Genomic DNA, 21,211 nt, shown 5'->3' on the forward strand with positions numbered 1-21,211 from the left:
TTCTCCAAGACAAGAAAATTACATCAGCAATAGTTTGACCCAGAATAAAAATAAAAAGAAATTTGACAGAAGAGTTAATGGGGAGATGGATACTTCAGCAAGGCAGTGAGTAGGAGAGTTTAGCTTTGAAGATAAAATGGATCCCGGTGAAGAACAGCAGAAGGTTTATAGCCATGTCATGATTGGAAATAAATCTGGACTCCTGCAGTCCAGAACAAACCGACCCAAAATAAACCGGGTTTTAGTGAAGCCAGATAGACGAGCCTGAAGGAAGAGTCTTCTCTGAATACTAGCACCTGCATAGTTTATTCTCTTTCTAAAGCATCTCTCACAACATTGAAACAATTTGTTAGAGAATGGGAACATTTTAATGAACAAATGAGTTAATATATATATATTAAACAATAAAAACAATTATTCTGTGCAATGTTTTATTCTACAGTTTATCCAGAGTTAAAAGCCATTGATCAAAGCAAAAAAAAAAAAAAAAGAAACCTGGAAAAGGAAAGAAAAAAAAGGAAGAATACAAATAAAATAACCATGAGTCCCTGGGTGAAGCTTCTGAAGCCACAAAGAGAATGAGTTTTCTTAAGCAAGAGGAATCCTGTAAGATATGAGAACCAGGCCATCTTGCTGATTAAATGGGCCGAGTAGAGCCAGAAAGCACCGACCAAAGACAGCCACGTAGTAAAACAGGGCCAGAGAACAGGAAGATGAGAAGTCCCCCCCCAGAACCCCTGCAAACGCTGAACTATTAGCATTTTGTTCACCTCGGGCGAGGCAGTGGTGTGGCATGAAGTCAAAGTAGTGAGTGAGGCTGGTGACGACACACCACCGTCCTGCACACGTGGGCTCAATCTGTGCCGAGTTTCAAAATCAAGTCCATGTGAAAAGAAACTGTTTTGTTTTTTTTGTTCTTATTTTTTTTCTTTTTACATATAATTTGTTCATTCATACTTTTCCATAGAATTCTGTATAGGCTATATAAAAGGCTCTATCCGAATTTCACATAAAGCAAACAACAAATGCGGGTGTCGTTTTTCCAAAGTCTATTTCCAAGGTCTGTTAGACTGCTGGGAAAGGGGGCCCTGCAGCTTTAAGTTCTCCTTTCCAAAAAAAACAAAAAAACAAAAAGCATTTTAACTTTGTGAGAAGATGACAGTCAGTCGAACTCCATCATCTGCTCTCAACTGTGATGACGGCCTCCATGCGAAGGTACGGACAGCAGACGGGTGAGTCTTTAGATCCTGAACGCAGTCACAAAAACACCTGGAGGGGTCGGATCAGAAGAGTCTGAACCACGGGCTCCCTTAGCCCCCCAGCGCCTAAGCCCGCCGGAGGGTCAATCTTCCAGCAGGTCCCTGTCCAGATCCATGAAGGGCTCGTCAATGTAACTCACAATGGCACAGCGAGAAGTTCTGTCAGAGCCCAGAAGTACTGACACCGTCTCCTTCCAGTAGCTGAACGGGATGCAGGAGCTCTGAGGGAGAGGAAGCAGAGAATATTTACTTCTGTTTGTTCTACAGCCTTAAATAGGGAGGCAATTTTGTTGAGCTGGAACGGTTAAAACTAAATTAGCTGCTGCTAAACATCAATCTTATGTTTAAGACGAACAGTGTTACTCTGAAAGGGTCATTGATCATTTTCTGCCACTTGGGGGCAGCAGTAAGATAGAAAAGTCCACAAGAGAGCCATCTTTTTTTTTTCCCTTTAAGATTATTTTTTGATTATTATTATTGTTGTTGTTACAGAAACATGTATAAAAGTAAATAAATAGCTCCTTTCAATTTTTACATCCAGTTCATCCTGGCAAAATTAGCATTTGGTCACAATCCTGTAATTACTTTGACTTTTTCTAAACATAACATTTTTATCACAGCATTAACTCCTGGGTTGACCTTTAAGGGTATCCAAACTTTTCAAACAGTGGACCAGATTTAAATTCTGTATTTATTTAGTACAATTCTTATTCACCATCACGTTTAATTTTCTTGTATTCTGTATTTATAACTACAGAATATGAAAAAATAAGTTAAAAAAAAAAAACTGAACTAAGATTGAAATAAAATGGCAAGTTAAATAATAGAGATAATCTAAAAGTTATACTGCCCTACTATTTGTGTTACAATTTTTAGATGCAATATTTGGTTGGCATATTAATTACTTTAACCATTTATTTCTTTCAATATCTATTACCAATTTTGGCAGCATCAGTACTCCGTTCCTGACTTCAGTACAGAAAATATGAAACTAACAAAAAAACAAAACGGAAAGAAAAAAAAAAGGAAAAAAAATAAAAATAAATAATAAATCGACATTTTTAGGTGTGGCAGAGGGCTAAAAATACCAACGGTAAATGAGGAATATTAATGTGGAAAAAGTAATTAAAAAGAGACCTGGATCTACTCCAAGGTGTTAGCTTGGTCCAATAAAAACATTTTTAATGATCAATCAGCTACACTACAACTTACTCATCATGCAATTTGCAAGATCAACTTAAAAAAAAATTACTCAAGTTGAATTGCGTTTTGAGTGATTATCAACAAGTCAGATCAAAACAGAGAAAATCTAACCAAAGACTTCAGCAAAACCGGACTTCATCAGATTGTAGGTGTTCATGTTGAGTCACATTTATTTTTTAGAGATGTGTAGTTGTACTGAAGAAACTGCTGATGGAACTAAATATTTGTCACTGAAGAGAAAAGCGATATTGTAGAGTCTGAGATGTCAGTAAGGAGTAAATGAACACATTACTAGTGTAGATCATGCAGTGTGTTAATTTACTGCAATTTATTTTTGTGTTGAAAAAAAAATATTATTTAAAGCAACTGAGTTTTTAACTATATGAATGGCATTAAAGCCTAACTTAAGTAAAACAAGTAAATACAAAAAAAATCTACACACATTTGGACAAAACATTTATTAGTCTAAACTAGCAGGCTAGTTTAGCCCACACAAAGATCCGACTTGTGAATGAGTTTCTTATGTCTTAAATTAATGGCACTAATGTAATACTCTCTTTTCAACCTAAGGGACTTGTTTTAGTTTTGTTCAAATGTGTGGAGAATTTTTTTAGCCAACTACAAAAAAAAAAAAAAAAAAACACTATTTACAAGTGGTAGGACTTGTAAATAGAAAAAGAACATGTTCTGTTTGTCCATTTAGTCCTCTAAGTTTAGACTTATAAATTCAGTGTTGCAACTAATACTAAACTTTTTAAAGTAATGTTTTTCGGTATCTGGCTGCTGATAGGCTGCTAAAATCAAACCGAATTGTGATAAATTGCACTTACATTTTCCTTTCAGTTTGTGGCTAAAATCTGCTTATGAAGTCACTTAAACTAATTTTTAACAATCAAACCTAAATCTGCCACGTCAGGAAATCAAAAATAGTAATTCGTCATAAACCTGACTAATTATGATTCCTCCGATGATCTTCTGGTGTGACACTAGAAGTATTTGTTGTATTTAGGGCTGTCACAGTAACCAATGTTTCTGGACAATTAATCGTCTCAGGAGTCATCGTGATAGACGATAATATTGTTTTGAGACAATTTGCCAGTAATATGATGATAATAATGAAAGAACACGTTCTGAAAGAGCAACAAACTTTAAATTCTAATTTAACACTGGAAGACATTTTAAATATCCAAAATAAATCAACAAAACAACAGAAACAACTAGTAAAATTAATTATGAAGACTCTGGAAATAAAATTATCCTTCAAAGAAGGTTTAGTTGAGACCAAACCTCCAGACTGAAGACTTTTATCATCCATTTTTTGATAGAGAAAAATGATAAATCATGAAATTGGAAATTGAGTTTGTTTTAATTTATCATGCAATTAATTGATTTACTGATTATTGTGCCATGTTGCATCGTGTTTTGTTTGTGTACTTGTGTTTGTAGATGTGTTGATCTAAGCCAGCCTGTTAGAAAGCAAGTTTTCAGACTGACAATTGCACAAGTGGTCTGTCTGAGCGTTTTTGGCTGATTTATCTAACAGCTGGAAACCACAGGAAGCTCTCAATGAGTAAAAGTACAAGCATCAGGTTGGTTTGCTTAAAATGGAAAACTGAACCAGAGTTTCCACTGACTCTATAAACTCCTTATTCTTGCTGTGTTAAGCTTTTGGTTAAAACTGTTGGTAATGAATTTCAGGGCATACATTTTAACCAACAAGCTTGCATTGCATTTCCATTTTGGGATTATTTTGAATGGTTGACAAAAAAAAAAAAAACAGACAACTGATCTTGATACGACATGAAAAAAGTGAATTTACGCTAATAACTCATGGTTTAACTGCGTTCAGGGACTCACGTTCTCCAGACATGTGCTATCCTTGTCCTTGTTGAGGTAGTGGCGTTGCCAGAAGCGCAGCAGGTTGTGGAAGTTGTTCAGCAGGCAGCCGGGGTATTTCTCCGTGTACTCCTTCTCCCGCAGGGCGTTGAGATAGAAGGGCAGCTTCGCCTTTCGTCTGGCCAACATCAAGATCACCAAACTGGTATTTAAACAGCTCACGTTCTCCTGCAGAAAGAAAGAGAGGTGGGGGGTCACATGACTCAGTGTCCAGCAAGTTCGCCTGTTTCTGTACGCACACACACCGCAGTGAAAGCAAACCCTCACCTGTGTAAGTGTTTGCACGTTGATGATGTTGATGAGTCGGAAGAGGAAGGACAATCTGTTTTCAACTCTGGCCACATAGGACAGCAGGCAGCACTCAGACAGCACCTCCATAACTGATGAGGACAGAAAAATCACTGATTTATTCATTTATTTTTTTACTCAAAAAAAGCTACCAACTATTTTCTGATCATATTACGGAATCAAACCATAATCAAAATTTGGCCTTCCTGAAAGACTTGTTTTACCTTTGACATCTTCAGTCTGGCTTTCAAAACGGTCCAGTGAGAGGACGATGCAGCGCACCAGCATGTTTGAGTCCACCAAGGAGCTGTTGATCTGAGTCAGGAAGGCCTGAAACTAAAACAGTTTGAGGTTCAATCAGCTGTGACGTCTTACTGACTGATCAAAACGAAGCAGAAGAGTGACACTGAAACGTAACGAGAATAAAAGACCTGCAGCTTCAGCTGTGACATTTTGTTGGGTGAAATCAACAAATAGGAATTCATTTTTTAAAACCAAACAAGTACATTTCTGATTCAATTTAAGCGCTAAATGCTAAATCAACAGCTACAGTGGCCATGCAGTAAAGAAAGTCAAAACTATTTTAATTTCTGTGCAGATAAAATGGTTTCTATTGCATATTTTTCTGAATTATATTTATGCCTTGCTAATTCCAAATTTAACTCAAATATTACCTAAATTGTATCAACAACCACAATAAAGAGAAACGCTTTATTTTTCTTTTAGTGTTTATTATTCAACACAAATTACTGAAAATTATTTCGCTGTTTCTGTAAAGTTCTTCAAAATTAGTCTATTTAAAATATTTTTGTAAAAAGAAAAGAATCCAAACTTTGTTTATGATGACATAAATAATGATGACAGTGCAACCTTATAATGAGAACTATAATGTTCCGATCACAGATGCACTAAGACATGCATGGCAGTCCATCTTTAGTGGTTTTGATAGGACTTGTTGATAATTCAGTGGTAAAAAGGTTTTCTTTCCAGCTCCAGTTGATTTGCTAAAGATAAAAACTCAAAAAGACTCACTCTCCTCCTTCATAAACAAAGTGTTGTCCTTGAAAAATTTATTTATTTTATGGTAAATGCCACATGTACCAATGTCTCTCCCTCAACACAGTCGGCCACATCAGAGAGACGGTGAGCTACACTCTCTCCGTTACTATGGAGACCTGTGTAATGGCTGATTAGTAGAAGAACAGAGAAGTCACACACAAACCAAAAAATATATCAACAGATGGTGTCACAATCTTTGTACTCTGTCAGATCGTGCGTATGATCTAACATTTTTATATCGGAGTGTCTTCATACCTTCTCTGGAGTGTTGACGTATTTGTTGAACCTTTTAAAAGCATCGATGTTGAACTTCATGAGCTCCCCCAGCAGATCAAAGTAGCTCTGAAGGACATCTCGAGACGTACAGCCGCTGTCTATGATGCAGAGCAGGATGTGCTGTCGGAGGATCGAAGCACAAAATGAGCAGCGACTCGTTAAAATGACCAAAGTGGAAAAAAAACTTTTTTGTTTTTCTTTAACATGAATTTATTCCTGCAGGACAAACGTGCTCTACCTCTAGGAGCCCTCGCTTTAGGAGGAACATTTGGTCTGCGTAAGATGTTGCTCCTCTGAGAAAACTTTCCACTGCCCTTGCCTGCCAGAACCTAAACAAACAGGAAAAACAACACGGTTTAGTTCAATGTGCTTTCAGGATTAGGATTACAGTGACAATGATATATAATCTGAACCTAAAGGATGAGTCGGGCGGTTCCCTCTTCATGACGGTGAGGAGACGCGTGAGGAGACCCTTCTTTCCATCACAAACTAAGCTTCTGTCTGTGTTGACTAGAGCTTCCACCTCTGGGATGTTGGCCTTCATGGAGATGGCACTCAGTTCGTTCAGCTCCTGATTGTTGAGCAAGAGGTACTTGTTCCTGAAAGATGGAGAGCAGATTCTTAAAAAAACAAGACACCAAAACGCTAAACATCAGCACAAAAGCAGGTGAATTTCAGGACACGTACTCATGGTGATCGCTGAAACTCTGGAGTAGCCGCAGGAATTGGATTTTAAAGGATATCTCCTGCACAACAAGGAACATGTTTTTTTTTGGACAGGTGAAATAAATGTTCACATTCTTTGAAGATTTTCACTTCTCAGTGAAAGCAGAAGGTGAAGAGGATCATACTGGGCTGCAGTCGCAGTTCTCATTCTGGCCGTGCACCACGTGATTGGACGCGGTGTACTTCCTCCAGATGAGCTTGTCGAACAGGTTGTTGAGCCCTGGGATGAGACGGAACTCGGCCAGCATCTTGTGGACCTACAAAAACGACGAGGAGGAATGAGACAAGACTCGGCCGCGGCGAGGAGCGCGACATGTTCCGACTCCGGACGGCGCAGCGGTACCTGGTTCCTCTGTCGGCCCATCAGGAGGACGCAGAGCACATACAGAACCTCCACCTTGTACATGATCTCGTGGACGGTCTTCATGGACTGGGGCAGCCTGTGTCTCAGAGGGCTGGTGGCCAGAGAACTCTCGTCTGACGACTCTGAAGAGGAAAATGACCTGAAATTCAGACCATCTGAGACTATACACAGGAAAAACTGTTTGTCTCCGTCACAGTGAAAGGGACGCTTTCTACAGAATATGGTCAAAGTGGACATGGTATGTTAAACCTGTTAGGTCTGATTTTCTATAGGCTGGTGTAGTGGCATGAAAAGTGATATCACAAATGTCATTATAATCTGGTTAAACCAAGTCCTTGGGGTTTTTTGGGGGGGTTTTTTGGGGGAGGGAAAGGGAAAAAAAGTTTAGAAAATAAGAAAATATCAATAAAGCTTAAAAAATGTGCAACTTTGACAGCAGCTTTCTGAAAAAGGTGCCATAAAATTAGTAATAATCACAAGAAAAAGATTCTAGAGGGACTGAACTGAAGCCAGAAAACAAAATAGCAGATGGGTAAAAAAAAAAAATAATAATAAAAAAACAAGATTTTTCCAAAAATGTCTAAATTCTCACCAGTGCTGCTCTGCTCAGCCTCCTCAGTGGCCATCTGCATGAGCGCGTCAAGCACCAGAGCGTTGTCCAGCCAGGTGTACCAGTCCTCCAACTCCTGCAGGAAGTTTGCTCCTGTGGCTTCAGACACTTTTCTAGTGGCTAACTTACACAGCCGCTCAATGAAGCCCGGGATGTTCAGTAGAGTCACTGTGAAACGAACAGAGATCAGGAACCAATCAGGGTTTGTTTTTTTTCTCTCAGACCAATCTGATATCTGTACATAAAATCCAACCAACCCTGGTTGACCTCGGCGCGGGACGGGCTGGCGTTGCGCTTCTGTTGAGCGTTTTTGGCCAGCAGAGTGTGCTTGTCGTCGTTCCCTATATCCGGTTCTGAGATGGTGACGGACAGGATGCGGCAGAAGTTGGCCAGCTGCTGCTGGTCGAAGCTTTGGACCAGACCTGAGAGGTTGGGGATTCCTTCCAACTGGATCATCTCCTTAAAGACGTAAACGGATGTGTTGCCGTCAAATTCACACGGAGCGCATTTTACTGGATAACAACCCACGTTTACTGACAGATCAGGCTGAGTGAGGAGATCAAGGTCTGGAGTTTTTTGCTGATTCATGGTGTTTCATCGTTTTGGTCAACCGAACCAGAGACTTGTTACCAGAAACCGTCATGGAGGACATTTTCATTGCTTCAGTAAGGCCAACAATTTAGTGTTACAACGGTAGATTATTATGCAAGCGGACCAATGATCGTTCTGGTTTCAATCTAACAGTATAAAGACACAACTAAAATTGATTGAATATAAAACTATTCAGACAATTTCCACTTCTTCAAAAACTGTATTCAAAAACATTCATTAGGGTTTTTTTTTTCCTCCAAAGTCATTTATTTATGTCAGGATATAAAACGCAAAAAATATGACAAAATTAATGGTTTATAATAAAGTGATTTAAACATATTGTTGCAAAATTAACTGATACCCGAGCATGAAAAACATTTTTACTATGTTTTATTCTTTAAAAAATTTATCAAGGTCTTAAAAAAATTATATTGCACTTCTTTATAATCTTTTTAGGTATTTATACTGGGACTTGGTTGTATTTTCTCAATTTACAACAGAACTCAGTTTCCCTGCCAGTCATTTATAGGTCTAGTCAAATCCCTGAATTCCAGTTGTTTCCAGGGCTAAGCGGTTGCTGAATACAATCTAAACTATGTTTGTGAGGCTAAACCACATTGTTTCAGAAAAAGTTTACATTACACATAGTGAAACTAGAAACACAGAAAAACAGTGAATGTGTTTGCTGAGTTATTTTAAACAATGTGGTTGATGACATTTTTCTCTGCTTGGTGAGAAGAAAATTATTTTATCAATCTCTGAAATAAAAACTGAAAAAAAAATCCTGCATTTTAACTTGTTGCTAAATAATGCAGGTTTTAAATGTAAAGCCTGTAATTTACCTTGTATGATCACTACATATAACATGTTATAACATAAGAAGAGAACTAAAAATCAATCCCTCAGCCCTGGTGCTTCCAGAGTCCCATAAACCAAATCTACAGGTTCAACCTGAGCGCACTGCTCACCTTTTTCACTCCAAGAATGTCTTCAATGAGTGTCGCCGTCTGCAGGAACGTCTTCTTGTTTGTCATCAGAGTGAAGAGAAACAGAACAAAGTCGTCCCTGGCTGCCAGGCTCTTCGTCACTCCCTCCGTCTGCAGTCAGAAATCAAATAACTTCACTACAAATGACTCATCAGAAACAAGAAAATATTCTTTGAAATAAACTGCATGAAAGCTTGAAGCACCACCGCTTTTGTCTTAAGTTAAAAAAATGTAATTGAACACTTACACATATACAACAGTTGTAGAGAACACTAAGGCAGTCTTTGACCAGCTCATCATTCACTGTAGAAGTAAAGGAACAGATGTTAGCAGGGATTTATTTGGTAAAAGAGAAAACAAAATGAGAAAAATGACAATTTGATGTTATTCTTACTCACTTTTGGGTTTCTTCTTCTGCATAGTTAGTGTGGGTCTCATTAAGATTTCCACAAGCAGCTGCCAAAGAAACAGAACATTTGGACGTCAGAAATAAACTACAGCTTCCACTTTAAAATAAAATTAAAAAAAAAAAAAAGAAATTGAAGAAACTCTTAAAACTTACATCGACTCCACCGAACAGGTCAAAGGTGTAGGTGTTGGGGAAGGTGGATTCCTGAGCTTTTGTCCTGTCTTCTGTGACAAAAGACATGGCCTCCACCGAGAGCTGTGATGATAAGCTCTGGAAAAGAAAAAAAAAAAAGAAAGGGTTGATTAGCATAAAATCCCTAATAACCAGGTTGGGAATCACTGAAGAGGATGAAACACCACCATGACGGTGAGCCGAGAGCGACGCTGTGTACCTTGAGATAGCCGTGAGCGTGGGAGAGGTCGCTGTTGGGGTGGCTGCTCTCGTGGAGCTTCTGGAGCAGGTCGGGGATGCCATGCCACTTAGCAGGTTTATCTCTCTCCTGAAGCAAGCCTCCAGGGAGCTGCAACGTACCAGAGTGGCCGGTCAATAAAACACACGCAGACCCACACAGACAAAACACTTCAAAACAAATGACACGCTGCAAGTTAAACTACTTTCAGTCATGCAATTCAAACTGTGTATACAAAGAATAAAGACTTTAGCTGTACAAGTGACCGCTGGAGCAGAGAAAATGAAGGGAAAAAACTAAATATGGCAAAATTTAAAAGTATCTTACACAGTTTGATGTTTGTCTACGATGTGGTACCAAGTGTGTGTTGCATTTAATGACGTTTCCAGCAGAAAACTGGCTGCTTGTTTTGGGATGCATCACTTTGAACTGGGGATTTATCGTTGTCATGGTACATTTTGGTTATTGATGATAAATAAAAAAATAAAAAAAAAACAAGACTGACAACATGATCTGAAAATTTTATTTTTGCTTTTGTCCTCCACTGTTTGTTCCACATGAACTTCAATAAATATCAATAAATGTGAATATGATATACAGTTAACTAAAAATAAATACTAAATAGTAATATAATAATACTAAAATTATGATGAGATTCTTTCTAAGTTCATATCGCTCACCCTGACACTGAACATCAATGAAAGACAATTAATCCTCTTTGAATCACTTAATAAAATAATCGCCAACTAGTTCAATTAGCTGGAGAATGCAGCTTCAGTAAAAGGCCATTTGCTGAAAGAACGGCACAATCAACCCAGGAATTATTCAAAAATGCACAATAAATTTGTACTTTTGCGCTCAAGACAAAAAAAAAACAAAAAAAAAACAACAACAACAAAAAAAACACTGGTCTACAAATTTACTTTATCCAGGACAAAAAAAGTCATTTACTAAGCATTTGTTTCTACACAATTATTTTTTGAAGTTCATTTTTTGAAGTTCATCTAAAAAAGCTGTAAACTGACTGATGTTAAGTCGAGCAGAAAGGCCTGAGCTTCTCACATTTTGATGTTTGTATTTTTTTTAGCTGCAGATGAATCCTTTGATGCAGACAATCGGTCCATTTTAGGCAATTAAATATTTTGTCCAAATGTCATTTTAAAAAAGGAATTCATCAATTACTTATTTGCATCTTTTAATCTAGATATTGTTTGAAAAAGGTTTGAGTGGTTAAATGAAGTATTTGTGGAACATACACATTTTTTTTTGTTTAATTGTCAGAATAATTGATAGAGCAATCGATGACTAATCGTTAGTTGCAGCCCTAGTGGTCGGTGAAGTGCAACAGAGAAAACCAGAGCTCAGTTATACTTTGCAGAGGAAGCCGTCATGTGACCTTTATTGTTAATTTTTCTTCAAATGACTTTGAAGTTTAGAGGATGATTGCATAAACCTGATTTAGACTGTGGAAAGTTGTAAAGAATCAGGAAATAATCACATTTTACTCGCTTTTTTATTTGAAGGGACGGGACACTGAAAATAAACCTTCTGGGTTCAAGATCCGGATATCTTTGTAAGCAGCTGTGAGCGAGCCCCAGGTTTCTCTGTTATCGTTTTAATCTGGAATCTGCATCCGTTTATCTGCTGACTTTTACAAACTTTAGACACACTAAGGTCAGGACCAACGTGAACAGTTGGAAGCAGCGGATCGCTTGTGCATAAATGCACAGAGGAGGCGAAGGTTTTCTAAATTAAACCACATTTTTCCACTCGGTAATCAGTAGGAATTTACTCTGAGCTCACAAAGGAACTCTGACTAAATCTGGAAACGAACTTGCTGCTTCAAATACTGAAAACTCTTCATACTGGAGATCATTTTTTGGACAGCAGGACTTTTCTTCTGCCATAGTGTTAAAAGCCAAATCAGTATTCTGTCTCAATGTGGCCACTTGTCCTTATGCACGTTTACCAGCTCAGTTAAATACTGCATGTAATAATCTTCCTTTAACATCAACTTTGCCTGTTCACACCAAGAATAAAAATTGAAACTACCCTCCATCGGTGGACATTCACCCAAACCCAATGCATAGACAGTCATGTGGTCATATGATGTAAACAGCATTGAAATGCGTATCGCCAAAACCACAATCATCATCATGTGTTTTTATGACTGGTTTCCATGCAAACAACAACGAAACAAAACAAAACAAAAAAGCAGCTAAATATTAGGGTTATATGCTTTAATGCACAAATGTAGCGACGTATTTTATTCAGAAAGATAAATTCCTTCAATTAAACACCAAATAAATCATTTTATTGTTTACATTACTGACAAAAAATAAAGGGAACCTTTACCATTTTGTTCAAAATGTGAATTTGATTTTAATAAAGAATTAAAAAATATTGATGGTTTTATTGAAATAGCTATTCAATATTTACAGTATTCTAGTCTAAAATATCTGTCTCTCCCCTTTGTTTTTCCTCCCCATTTTTTTATTAGTATGAGATCGCAATTAGTTTGTAATTATTGTGAAAGGTGCAGGTTTTTATAAGGTTTTTCTTCTTCCTGCTCCTTTTCACTCATGTAGATTAATTGTTGTTACAAGACAATGTTTTTGTACATTGGTGATGGAATGTGTTTTTTTGAGTGAATAAACCGATTGATTGATTAGTATTTGACATTTAAGATGTCATATAGTTCAAATTTTGTATCTAAAGTCCAACTAACCCCTAAATAAAATGTTTATTGCTGATAAACTGAATATATTATTTAGAGTTCTTTTTAAGAGATGATGCAAATATATCACGGGATACTTTTTAAATTGAATAATTAGCATATTCAGTGGAAACATTTTTGTAATTCTAATACAGATTTTTTTTTTTTTTTTTGGAGATTTGTCGCGTCAAATTAGCTCCCAATTCAATTTTGACAGTTGAGAGGCTAACGCAGTTACCAGGACAATCGAAACCATTCGAGCTAACCAACTCATCAAATGAACTCTTCAAAGTAAACTATATCTAGTAAATTTCTGTCAACTTGTGAAAACGAAAGATAAGCGTGTCAACCTGCCCAGGCAGCTGCTCTGCCCTATCCATTTATGGAAACGGTAGTTATTGTGGTTGCTGCGTGGTTACGTAATCACCTGAGCTGTTGAACTACCTTAGCTAACCAGATGTACTTAGCCCGCTGGCTAACATTACCAGCTACAACTACCGTCAGTGACGAATTTAAAATCATATTTTAAATAAAGCGGAGCTTTTTAGCAATAATTGCATCTTAGAGCACAAAGCAAGGGTTAGTCTAAACATCTTGACTTATTAGATGATATCGCATTAACGTAGCCCTAGATGCTAAGCTAACGTGGAGCTAACAACAAAAGATGCATTTCATGCGGAGCTTTTCCATTTGCACTGGTATCAATATTTGTCCAACTACATGTGATAGAATGCTATTCCAATGCAAAGTCGTATATATTATTTTGCCTCTGAATATACTCTGAAACGTTCTGCCTAATTGGCAAAATACACTCGGACATTGACGGAAAACCTCCCCAGCTAACTCTCCGGGATAACCTCTTCATTTTCAGGCTTGACTCCAAGCGCAAGTCCCCGGTCTCACTCGCCTAACTTTAGAATGCGTTCACAACTGATAGAGGTGCCGTTTCTCTTACCTGTGTTCCTCGGCTGAAACCTTCCCCGGTTATTTTACTAGACGTTAACTTTGTGACTATATTACTGTTGCAATTTCTTCGTTTTCTTCCACTACTAGAGAACTCAGACCCCAGAAGCGTCGCCATTATTTCTTCTTCCTGAACCCAACTGTTTGGGCAGGAAGTGGAAAGCTTTAATAAAATAGAAAAATGAGGAGTGGCGCGCCATCTGGTGGTAGCGAAATTGACATTACACGTTTAGTTTCATAGTGTATTTTCGTTACAGTATTTGCTTTGTTCAGTAAAGTGCTAATTAACTTAAATTCTCAAATACTTTATTGATCCCAAAACGAACTTAAATATAAATTTTAAAAAATGACAATTAAATTATGTCAGTGGCCCCACAATTTTTTCAGGTTTTAAACCTCAAAATAAGTCATAAAAAACAGAGTAACAAAGGTTAAAAAAAAAAATCTCAAAAATTTGTCTTTAAATAAATTGGGAAAGCCCAGATGATGTGATGCTTCATAAGTTTATGATAGGATAATTCACCACATTTGAATATGGTGACACTGTTGATATATTTTGAAGAACCCCATAAGCAACATGGGGGAAAAATAAAATAAAACAGATCATGACTGTACATTTTAGCAATGATGACCAAAATTAGCTTTGGAGGAAAAGAGCCAAGTTCGCTAGCCTGAGAACATAATTCCCAACTGTGATGTACGGGGGTGGCAGCATCATGCTGTGTGGGTGTTTTGCTGCTTGAGAAACTACTGGTATGAGAAGAAACAATACATATCAAACCAACATTTGCCACACTGTTGGTACCTGGGAACAAATGGATCTTTAAAAGACAAGTTCTATCGGAAAGTCACCAAATTAAAATTAAGAGGCTGAAAGGCAACAACATCAATGTTTTGGTGAGGTCATCACAAAATCCTGATCTCAGTACCGTAAAAACATGCAGGCAGAGCTGAACAAACTTATTGTTTCACTAATTATGACAGGAAGAATGGGACAAAATTTGAGAAAACATTTGTGAAAAGCTTGAAATACTTTATCTGAGTCACACAGTTTAAAAATCATTTCCACCAAATACTAAGGAAATGTTTAAAAATTCTGAATTTAGCAATAATATTATTCTATAACTGCTCTGCTATTAACAATAGAAACCCAAAACAAACGATCTGTTTGTTGTGATTAAATTTTTCGACAAATAGAGAGATGTGTGGTGTAATAAAATATTGGAGCTCAAACATTAAATGTGGTATTCCACAAGGCTCAGGACCTAAACTTTTTAATTTATACAATGATATTTGTGAAGAGGGATTTTATTTGCCAAAGAGAGACAAAGTGAAATTTTTATTGCTCATGCATTCATTCTCCTGTGTTGTTTTTGTTTTTCTTCTTTTTTTTTTACAGACTTTGCTGATGTTTTATGGTAGATGATTTATTTTTTAGTGCTGGACTTTTGTGTACTTTTACTTTCAAATTTTCTTGAGTTTGAATTGGTGAAGCAAATATCAATACGTATGGTGTAATACAATGAACAAAATAACATTGATCAGGGAAATTGTCATTTTTGTTCTTAACTTCTAGAAGCAGTGGCGAAACTAGAAAATGTTCATGGGGGTGACGGGCTGGGACCGTAACTCACTCAGGGGGCCCAACAACTGATCGGCACCAGAGCCACAACAGAGCACAACATCTGAATTTTCAAAAATAATTAATAATTAATCTTACTATATCAATAAACATGTTTATTGGTTTCATCACTGCTGCCACCACCTGTTTTGGAAGGGAACTGCTTGTTGCTCTGCTCATGAGAGACTCACCTGAATTAACCAATCACTTCACAGAGATGGCCGCAAAGGTGGCCAATGGTTGCCCTGGCCACACCCTGGCTCCGCCCATACTGAAGACTCATATATTGACTTGTTAGTCTCCAAACCCAACTTTTGGAACCCTTAAACTAAATCATATGAAATAAAAAAACCTCCAAACTCTTGTAAATATGTGGTTTTATTGGTGTAAATTATTTATTGGTAGCGTATAGATTATATTAGTTTCAAATAACAAGACAACAGCGACAACATTCAGATACAATCAGATTGCTGTAATGTTAACAGACAATATTAAGTTAAAATCTTCATAAATTAGGTGAAACATTCATCGCCTCTTTGCAGCCGACATCCTCTGCCTCTGTGCTTCGTCCGCCTTCCACTAGAAATGGCCGACAGTTTGACTTGTCTCTGAGCGGTGTAGTGCCTCTGCCTCGCTTCTGTTCCTGGACCAATCCTCAGAGATGGCGTTTGGGCGTCCAGAGGACTTCCTTCAGGGGTTTGCTCAAGCTTGCAGCAACCCCAGAGCAGTAATTCCCTCCACTCTTTTTGTTTAACTTCATTTTTTTTGTTTGTTTTTTTTTCCCCAAAACTGACCACACAGGCTTTCCTTCACGTGTCCCAGCTGTAATCTTTGCACTCTGTTAACTGGAGGTAGGAGCTGATGGCCTCCCTCAGCCCGTCGCTCACCAAGGAGTTGTCCGACTCGGTTCTCTTTCTCCCGAGGATCACGGACCTATTTCAACGGAACATAACAGAAAAAAGGTTTAGGGGTTTGAATAGCTTTGGTTTTTGCTGCAAAGCAATTATCACAAATAAAAGTAGAACTTCACAGAGTCACAGGAAACTTTCTTCAGACCGAACATGGCGGTGAAGTGTACAAACAGCAACCAGTCAATACAACCACAGCCTTATCTGCCCCGTTGATCATGTTTTCAAACTCCTCTGCATCGGTTCGCTTAGCTCTAAATCACGCAGTACCATAGGACTATAATAGGTCTGTTTTTCATTATAGTTTAATTTTATTTTGCGACTTTTTGTTTGTCTAATTTAGTTAGATTCAGTGTGTGTTTTCTAGTCTCTATCAGTTAAATGCTGCCTAGTTTTGGTTTAGTTTTTAATTAGTCATAGTTTTAGATTTAGTTTTTTCATACTTTGGTTAATTTTTAGATGCTGAATTCAAAAAAGGTTTAAATATTATTGTATTTTGATTATGTATAAATCGATTGGGTAATACGATACCATTTTTTTATTTTATTATTCAATTATTGCTGAACAACCAACTGTCTGAATTTGCCACCAGCTGATGTGAACTGTGTGTGTGTGTTGGGGGCTGGGGGGAATCAATTTCTCACCAGTTCGAAAGACTAAGAAATAGATTCATAAACACAAAAACGAAGAATATTATACTTATAATTTCAGTATGTTTTAGTTTTATAAATGCAGAACATGGGTCCAGTTTCAGTTTTCGTTACTTTGCTGGTTTTAATGACCTTGGACTGAACCAATGCATTCTGAGGCAATGCCAGCAAAAACAGCAATCAGTCGGTCCTCTCACCTGCTAATTTCCCTCCAGTTGATGGTCGGCCTCCTGACGGTGGTGGGAACTGGTCTGGGCTCATCCAACCCTTGGATGAAGCAAGGGACCGTCAGTCGACAGCACAGCCCGTCTGGAAGTTCTGTGGAAGGAAAAACGGCGCCGATGTCAGTCAGGTACATTTTGCTGCGACAATGTGAGAAGACAAGACCAGGACCTCAGCACAAACCTGAATAGTGTTGCACCAGGTAATGGAGGGAGGGAAATGTGAGACCTGGAGAAATGTAGACCCAGGAGTTTTCCAGCTGGGAGATGCGGTAGTGCTTCACAGGGTTCAGGTCTGAGGAGCCGGTCCTCCGCAGGATGGAGAGGGAATAGCTGTCTAAATGCAGAAAACACACACAGACACAGCTGTTAAAATACACGTTTGAACTTTTGTGCTGTTTTCCCTGGAGTTGAAATCTTTTTGTTGCACTTTTTAAATAAACTATCAAACACATGACTGAGTTCAGTGATAGAAAAAATTGACAAATATTTAGATTCTGTCCTCAGCAGGGCTGGTCAAAAGTTGAATGGAGTCCTGGGCAGAATTTTGGTTTGGGGCCCACTTCCTGTTTATTCACCAGCCACCATTGCACCAATAATATCTATTTAGTATCGTCCACGCTCAATCGTTTCACATTCTGCTTTAATCATATCTTAACTAATTAGGAATCGTTCTGATTCTTTTCTTAAATAGGGTTCTGTTAAAAAGTAATTCTCTTAATTTAAGTTTCTAATCAGTACTTGGCTGGCAGCAAACATTTCATAAAGGTTTGCTGCCACGAAAAGAATATGGAATATACTGTATAAAATGTAAAGATGCTGATTCTAAAAATCAAAAAATGTTTGTTGTATTCAGTCCCCAAGTTGCTAATCTGGCTGCATTAGCGCTACTCCTATATGAGCTAAGCCGTTTATATTTTCTTTGTCTTCAACAAAAGAAGCAAATATTTCAGTTCTTTCATGTATATGTCTGCATTTTATAAACTGTTGAGTTATTTATTTAAGCAACATGCTAGATTTATGCTGCTGGGACAGAAGTTGTGTAGTTTCAACTAGACGTTGTGGGTCAGTTTGTCGGAACAGAGAAACACCAGAAAGAGCTGCTTCTTTTCTGGCGGCCATTTTGAACTATTCGACAACCTGACGAGTCTACACTGAAACTCTTCCACAGGATGAAATGAGAAATAAACAGATAGTAAAATGATGTGGTAAGATTATGTTAATGTGGGTAATGACCAGCTGACATACAAGAACCAGTTTAACTGAAACTAACATTAATTACCTTTCAGCTTCTAAGCGGTTAACGCAAGCTAGTGCTAGCTGTGTTCAATATTCACACTTTCACCAAATAATTAGTCATTAGTCAAGTTAAAAGGCTTGACTAAAGACTAAAGTTGAAACCACAAACGTGGTTCAACATAAGGATCCGAGAATTTTAAACATTTCCATTTTGAGAGTTAGTTTTATGATCTAAATTCAACTTTCTTGATAAGTAAACGCAAATTTAAACCAAAGAAGAAAAAAAATCCTACACAGTACTCCATTTGCATAAAGGCCACTCTACGGCAGGCTGAACATTATTTAATGTAACTCATATTCAGTGTACTGAGTCAACAATGCATGTTAAACCAACTCAGGTCTGAATCTATTCGTCTCAGTATCCAACTAGCAAAAATAACCGTAACAGAGCTTTTTTTTAACCTCAAACCTTTTAAAGTTGTACTTTCAAATGAAATAAATCGCAGCAGAGGCTATAACATTGAATTACAAGTGTTTAATGTACAGTTTACTATTTAAAAAAAAAAAAAGATCTAACCTCTGTTTGTCTCTGATTCACGGATCAAAAAGGCTCCAGTCTGGTTGCTGGGATGTTTAAGGAGTTCCTCTGCTTTATACCTGCTGATCCCCGTGTACAGCCACCTGTTGCAAAAAAAACAAAACAAAAGTGTTACCCACATATTCAACAAGATGAGACTACATTGCAACATTTGATAAATATTTTCAGGTCTGGAAAATCCACTGGAACACCATGACAGAAGATTGACTCCCCCCAGGAGGAGGAGGAGTGAAACTGTTGGAGCCTGTTTGTGTGATCAAAGAGAGCAGACATCTTGTTCCAAACGTCTGTCTCCACCGAGGCGCAGTTCACCTACACAGAACCTCCTCTCACGGAACTCCCCTCTTCTCTTCACTCTGTTCTCTCTGCTTTCTCACACGCACGGCTATGAAATCTTAACGTCACTCACTTGTCTGTCACCTTCGCCGTGTAGTTGGTGGGCACGTAGCTCTCGCGCCCGGTGGTCGTGGATCTCACCATCACGAAATCACCGTCGCTGTGACGTTTGAGAACAGACATCTGTCACTAATCTGCCGTCAAGTCCAGATCGGATGATGTTTGGAGTTACACTTACTCTGAGACTACGGTCAGCCTTTCCCCCATGTGCATGGTCAGTTCTGTGTGCTCAAACGATGGGTAGTCATACAAAGAGACGATCACACTTTCCCGTTGTCCTGCAAGACATGAGATACAGGCATCGTTGATGTTTTGCTTAATTTATTTAATTTATTTAATTTACTTAATTTTTTTTTTGTCCTCCTGAGTGTTTTGGGAGTGGAGCTTACTTGGCGTCGCAGATCCAGACTGATTTTCTAGGACTGTCTGGTTGCATTGACATCTGGTGTAGCAGGTGCCCATCCTCTACCTGGTTTGGGAATTCATGAGAACAAGTAGAAGAAAAGGTAGAAGGAGAAGAAGAAGAAGAAAAAGAAAAAGAAGAAGAAGTGGAGAACTTAGTGAGACAATCTGGGAAACATGGAGATTTCATTTTCCTCATCCTACTGATTATTGCTATGACTGTGCAGCGAATCGTGGCCACCTATAGGGACTCTACATTTATTGTAAGCAAGCAACAGTCGCGAGGTGACACAGGAAGGCGCCCGACCACAACAAGAAGCCCTGTGATATCCTGTGTTAAATTTCCATGCAGCATGCAAGCGAGGGAACGAGCGAGACGTTGATGCTTCTCGAAGGCTAGAAAAGAGGGAAATTTTCCTCTTATGACACGAAGTGCAAAATGCATTGAAGACAACGCACTTACTGTTCATCTATTTTTCATGAGGAGAATTCAATACTACATGCAATCAAAAACAAAAAGGTAAAAGTGCCCAGTTAAATATAACTTACCCAGTTTGTTTCTTGCTCCAATAATTTATCAAGAGGATGCAGCGATATCCAAAGACAATGCTTGCAGATAAATCCCTATCTTCTGTAAAAAAAATCCTTTAAAGATTGAGTGACGCTGAGCTTTGCCTCTTCTTCTTCTTCTGCTGCTGCTGCTGCTGTGCGCTCTTGGAAGCTGCTGTGTTTTTGCAGCTGTTTCTAACGTGGGCTGACTGAAGAGAGGAGGTCTCCCGCCTCGCCTTTATGTACGACGGCCAGCTTCAGCTTCCTGTGACGTGCGACGCTCGAACATCTGACTCAGAGCGCCTGCAGCGATGCTCTCTATCCAGTGCAGATCTCTGAAACGCACCGCATGTGTATGGAATGAGCCCCTGCGTAAGTGGTGTTTGCACTCGCAGTGCTGTTGTGGTTTGATCTGGTGACATAATTTCAAGGAGAAAAAAAAAGAAATAATAAAAAAGTCATTTGCAGTCGTTGGAATCGAAATGCGGCGGCCAGATTACATGATTCTCCGTCGGCCCACTGAAACCCAGCTGATGATTAAACGGGAAGGTTCTGACTAAAGAGCCTACGAGTCCATGAAGTGATCATTTCTCATCAGTCTAAAGTTCAACATAAACCTGAGATTATAGAAGCTTTAACTATGGAATTCAGATCAATTGATTAGTGGAATGGTAAAGAATATTAAAACTTATTTGTCATATAAAAAACATACATATATGAAAAAATATTACAAATTATATTGAAATATTGATGCAACATATAAAAACAAGAAATCTTAATTTCTAATTTTCTCTAATTGGCAAGAAATCTAAAGCATTGGCACAATAATTAATAAAAACTTTTTGAAAGGTTCTGGAGACTTTTATTTAGCA

General features: G+C 38.1%; 2 protein-coding genes across 3 annotated transcripts; both read right to left on the reverse strand.

The window, feature by feature from the left end:
• Positions 1–283: 283 nt before the first annotated feature.
• Positions 284–13,910, reverse strand: trpc4apa (transient receptor potential cation channel, subfamily C, member 4 associated protein a). Its single transcript, XM_007565658.2, has 18 exons — positions 13,748–13,910; positions 10,059–10,187; positions 9,821–9,937; positions 9,657–9,714; positions 9,506–9,561; positions 9,241–9,369; positions 7,939–8,140; positions 7,664–7,849; positions 7,051–7,193; positions 6,833–6,964; positions 6,669–6,727; positions 6,395–6,580; positions 6,220–6,310; positions 5,961–6,101; positions 4,871–4,982; positions 4,626–4,738; positions 4,320–4,526; positions 284–1,480 (listed from the first exon to the last, which is right to left on the reverse strand). The coding sequence occupies exons 1-18, from the start codon at positions 13,871–13,873 to the stop codon at positions 1,343–1,345; spliced, it is 2,325 nt and encodes a 774-aa protein (XP_007565720.1). The 5' UTR covers positions 13,874–13,910; the 3' UTR covers positions 284–1,342.
• A 1,826-nt stretch (positions 13,911–15,736) lies between these two features.
• On the reverse strand, positions 15,737–20,891 carry LOC103147363 (src-like-adapter 2). 2 transcript variants are annotated; one of them, XM_007565660.2, is made up of 8 exons: positions 20,340–20,891; positions 19,778–19,853; positions 19,567–19,666; positions 19,402–19,488; positions 18,972–19,075; positions 17,340–17,492; positions 17,132–17,252; positions 15,737–16,309 (listed from the first exon to the last, which is right to left on the reverse strand). In XM_007565660.2, exons 2-8 carry the CDS (start codon positions 19,848–19,850, stop codon positions 16,186–16,188), a joined length of 762 nt encoding a protein of 253 aa, XP_007565722.1. In that variant the 5' UTR covers positions 19,851–19,853; positions 20,340–20,891; the 3' UTR covers positions 15,737–16,185. The 2 variants fall into 2 exon arrangements, with proteins under 2 accessions (XP_007565722.1, XP_007565721.1); XM_007565659.2 differs by having other exon boundaries at positions 19,778–19,857; positions 20,340–20,883.
• Positions 20,892–21,211: the final 320 nt, after the last annotated feature.

Source organism: Poecilia formosa, unplaced genomic scaffold (assembly GCF_000485575.1).
Source record: "Poecilia formosa unplaced genomic scaffold, Poecilia_formosa-5.1.2 Scaffold181, whole genome shotgun sequence".
In the NCBI taxonomy this organism is placed as follows: Eukaryota; Metazoa; Chordata; class Actinopteri; order Cyprinodontiformes; family Poeciliidae; genus Poecilia; species Poecilia formosa.